We start from the raw sequence: 4,509 nt of genomic DNA, 5'->3' as shown, positions 1-4,509 counted from the left end.
GTGTCATGATGACCCAAATACGTGAAGCTTCATGTGCAGGTAAAGTGTGCTAAACAGCACTTAAGGCATGCTAAAATTACATAACATTGACTGAGATGCCACCCTCTAAGGTGCCATAAGTGCTACTTATAGCTTACTGAATCAGGGCCAATGGCTGATGTGCACCAATGACATCAATTAAACTGCTCTATAACCTCTGGGCAGCCAACACATACTGCTATATTGCAGCCCTAAACGAGGCCCTTTCACCTTCCCAAGGGTCGAAAAAAAGGTGCCTCCCCTTTCTTTGTAATACTTTGTGATATAGACAGCGTATGTAGTTGTGGTAAACATATAAAACCATCACTGTTCATGGCTTGACAATCAGCTTGACAATATTATAATTACTGGGAACAAAACCATTGAACAACCTTTAGACTTTTTTTTCCTCATTAGAACATTTTACATTTGCTAGCAAGTATAAAGAGTCTGGCTTTAAAAGTCTAGTCTGGACTACATAGCTCGTATTTCCTAAATATTATGTATATATTTGCCTACGTGTATGAGTCGGAAAAGTATACCATACTGAGCAATACATCAGCAACTGTTTTCTTCAGTGCCCCGCGGCAGAAGGACTGTTGGGCCAAACCAATTTCGGGTGGCCCCATTGCGCTTACAAAATTGCCAACACTATCACCGGCTGTCACTAAGGTTCCTGTAGAAATCCAAAGGGCACCAAATTTTTGGTGACCCAACGCAAAAAGGTGAATCCATCATTGGCACCGGAACAGTGTGTTTGGGTTGTGTCATCGTATGTAGACGTTTTGAAAACTGTGAGGCACATATTTAGGAGATTGTGTTAAATAGACCGTAAAATCCTGAACTACAAACCAAGTCCATAGGTGATCCAATTCAAAAACCTGAATAGGAATCCATGCTCACGGGTGGATCCGACTGTAAGACCGAGGGCGAGCTGCCATAACAGCCACAATGATGTTGATAAGAAGGAAGCAACGTCCACTCCTGTGTCAGGTGTGTTTCTTTTCCAAGGAAAAGGCTGTAAAGGATCAGCTAAAAAGAGCCCAAAAAATAGGAGAAAACAAATGTTCTAGAAATCCAGTCTGTTAAATAAAATACTCCTTTCTGCACTCGCTCACTGTGTTCTGTAAGTCCATCTCGTTTCGGAAGGGATAGTCAATGTTCCCGGAATACTCTTTCTCCTTAGGTTGGCTTTTGCCGTGTGTCTTTTTATGTTGGTAGAGGATCTTGGTCATGATGGCCGCAATGCAAAAAATGATGAATATCGTTATCGCTATGACACCTACAAAAGAAGCACAAGAAGCAGATAGATCACCACGTGGCCTCAGTATTTGTTAGAGTGTAACTGCGGTCATCAGAATTTTTCTTTTTGACAGATTGGGGAAACAAAACAGAAAAGTATATGGGAGACTTGGGATTTTGCATCTTTTGGTGCTGAGAGTTGATCATCTCTGTAGAGTGTCCTAGAGTGGTAGACGTGTGTACGCAAAGGGAAGGTTAATGCTAGGGTTACAGGAATGGTCAGTGTAAGAGCTACAGGAAGTGTGTGTCTGTAGAGAGACAAGAGTAACAAAGAGGGTCACAGAGTAGTATTAGAGCAAAGAATGGAGGTACCACCAAACAAGGAAGAATCCCAAAATGTTTTATTTGGTAGAGAAGGGGTTTGAGGTGTAATTCAGGGAAATCCCTTGGGAAATCAAATTCTGCTGCATGTGCCCAACCTTGTTACAAGATTGAATTTGTGGTTACTATCACTGTAATCTCCCTAAGTCCATATTTGATCCCCCAAATGATTCCCCTCTGAATTACACCTCAAGCCCTGATGGGTTTGAATTTGCCCCAAAATGTGTTGGCACTTTGATGCTTGTATCTCTACCAATGAAACAATTTTGGACTCTATCTTTGCTTCTATTCACTTCCCCAAGGCCCCTACTGCAGTTAGGGTTCTTTTCGGGCAGACGTGCAGCCTACTATTCAGTGACTAAGACCCATTTAAAAACTTATAGTGAAATCAATGGACATTTAGGATCAAAGGTCTCGGTGCCTCTAATCCTTTTGTAGTACTAGAGTTAATATTAGAGTCAAAAGAAAAGGTTACTGTTAGGGTTACAGGAGGGGTAAGTTTGAAGATTGGCATTAGGTATAGAGGAAGGGATAGTGTTATGGTTACAGGGAAGGTTAGTGTAAGGGTTACAAGGTGAGGAGGGGGAGTTAGTGGTAGACTTACAAAGTGTAATAAGTGAGGATGAACGTTAAAGTTACGGGAAGGGTACGTTTGAGTCTTAGTGTTCGGTATAAAGGAAGGATTAGTGTGAGGATTAGTGTTAGGTATAGAGGAAGGGTTAGTGCGAGCATTAGTGTTAGGTATAGAGTAAGTGTTAGTGTGAGGATTAGTGTTAGGTATAGAGGAAGGGTTGGTGCTAGGGTTATAAGGAGGGTCAGTGTGAACATAAGTTTTAGGGTTACGAGGTGGCTTAACATTAAGGTTAATGGGCTGGTCTGTGTTATGGTTACAGGGAGTGTTAGTGCGATGAATACTGTTAGGTATAGAGAAAGGGTTAGTGGTAGGGTTACAGGGAGGGTCAGTGTGATGATTACTGTTAGGTATAGAGGAAGGGTTAGTGGTAGGGTTATAGGGAGGGTCAGTGTGATGATCACTGTTAGGTATAGAGGGAGGGTTAGTGGTAGGGTTACAGGGAGGGTTGGTGTGAACATTAATGTTAGGGTTATAATCCAAGCAGCTCTGTGATTTCTGTGACAAATGAAAAGATTTGTAAATAAACAGATCATAGAGTTCCTTTAGAATAATTTTGTAACCTTTTTACCCATCCTCCTCTCCTGTACATTTCACCTCCATGCTGTCTCTATGCAACCCATTATTTACTCATGTACCTCCCTTATCCTGCACATTAACCCCCCTCAATTCCATCTTCTCTATGTATGTGAACTGTACATTGCCTCTTCACGTCTTCCTCCCTCCTTCCCTTTAGCCATGCATTAATGATGCCCAGCATCTAGTGCCCCATTTCCAAGCTCCACATTTTCCTCACTTCCATAGCAGCATGTGTATTCATTTACAACAAAACGTGAAAAAGAATGAGATCATCTTGGGGTGTCTACCTTTAGTTATACTTTAAACTTTAATCCCGTGTCAATAACTGCATTCCAGGAACTAAGTCGTAAATCCAGAAAATGCATTCTCTCAAGAGAAAATGTAATGGCTTATAATACCAATCTCTTTGCAGGTTCATATAGGTCATCAAATTACTGGCCAGAATCTGACCTAATTGACAGCTTTCCAATAGGACTGACACCCACCGCTGCAATATTAATGTTTCTCGGGAACCCTGAGTGATTGCTGATGGCACCAGAGCTCGGTGAAGGACTTGGCAGCTGCCATCCCTGCTGATGTGCACAGGATTTAATTTACTACGGGCAGTTACGACCTTATCACTACAGTGGCTGAGAGGAGGCTGGGAGGTTGATAGGTAAGAAACAGTGATAGATGGCTTGTCAGTCCCAGCTGTGAGGAAACATAAGATGTTCAGTGAAACATCCAGCCTAGAACAGAGGCCATTCATGGGATATATAAGTGTGTTTAAGATTCTGGTGGATCAGAGAGGAGTTGGGCCATAAAATTATTATCATAAAAGAAGCAGATGATAAAAGAAACAAAATATTGTGAGAATTTTACTAAATTTTCTAAAGGTACACACCAGCCAAAATTAAAAAAAATAAGACTTGAGGTGTGAATGGCGGAGGAGCACTACCCCACATGCATCGTACCTTATTTTTACATCTAGGCATTGCTATTCTTCACTGGTTTACCCACTCCCTAGTAATCTGGTGATCCTGGAACACACCTTCTGGCAATGCCAGATCACCCTACTTGCGGCCTTTCACAAAACGATTGATGTAAAGAAAATGCAGTGTAACGGTGTTCTTTACAATTGCCAATAAGAGTCAGACCTGCCTTGGAAGTTTGAATGTGATTGCCAATTACAGAAGCAGAGAGAAACAAGTCACATAGCACAAGCTTCAGGAGAACATGCCTACCACACTACTGCAGACCCTGTGAGATCATCTGTGTGTGCTGTAGATGCAGTGGAATACATGAAACTCCTTTCCACCTACAATCTTTACCATAATGCTTCCCAGCACAACGCCCCGCACTGGGGAAACATTAATAAAGCTCACTCCCTTTAAGAGCCACAAGCAAAAACTGTGCACTGCCCATGGCTCTCAATCACACTGGTTGTTCCAGTCCCCACTAATGATCGGGAACCAGTCAGAGTGATTCTCAGCCATTCGATTGCCATCTCTGCTATGACATGGTGATCACATGCCGGCTGGAGGACTTCAGCCTGCAGAGTGCCCTGCAGATGGTCCCCGTCTTGATCTTCTAAATCTTGCAAATACAGTTTGTACTATGGTGTTAGATGAACAAAGTGAGGTATAAACATGAATAATGTCAAATAGTATCAGATGAGG

General features: G+C 42.2%; 1 protein-coding gene across 1 annotated transcript in view; it reads right to left on the bottom strand.

Moving 5' to 3' along the window:
* Positions 1 to 1,023: 1,023 nt before the first annotated feature.
* LOC108785392 (contactin-associated protein-like 5) overlaps positions 1,024 to 4,509 on the bottom strand; it is a 283,646-nt gene continuing 280,160 nt past the window's right edge. The window contains exon 25 of the mRNA XM_018554450.1: positions 1,024 to 1,300. Coding sequence (XP_018409952.1) covers positions 1,104 to 1,300 — 197 coding nt within the window. The 3' untranslated portion in view covers positions 1,024 to 1,103. The remainder of the gene's footprint in view (positions 1,301 to 4,509) is intronic.

Source organism: Nanorana parkeri, unplaced genomic scaffold, assembly GCF_000935625.1.
Source record: "Nanorana parkeri isolate BGI_ZX_2015 unplaced genomic scaffold, ASM93562v1 scaffold159, whole genome shotgun sequence".
Lineage (NCBI taxonomy): Eukaryota > Metazoa > Chordata > Amphibia > Anura > Dicroglossidae > Nanorana > Nanorana parkeri.
Note: the sequence above shows the minus strand (reverse complement) of the source record. Positions and strands in the feature narration are given on the sequence as shown.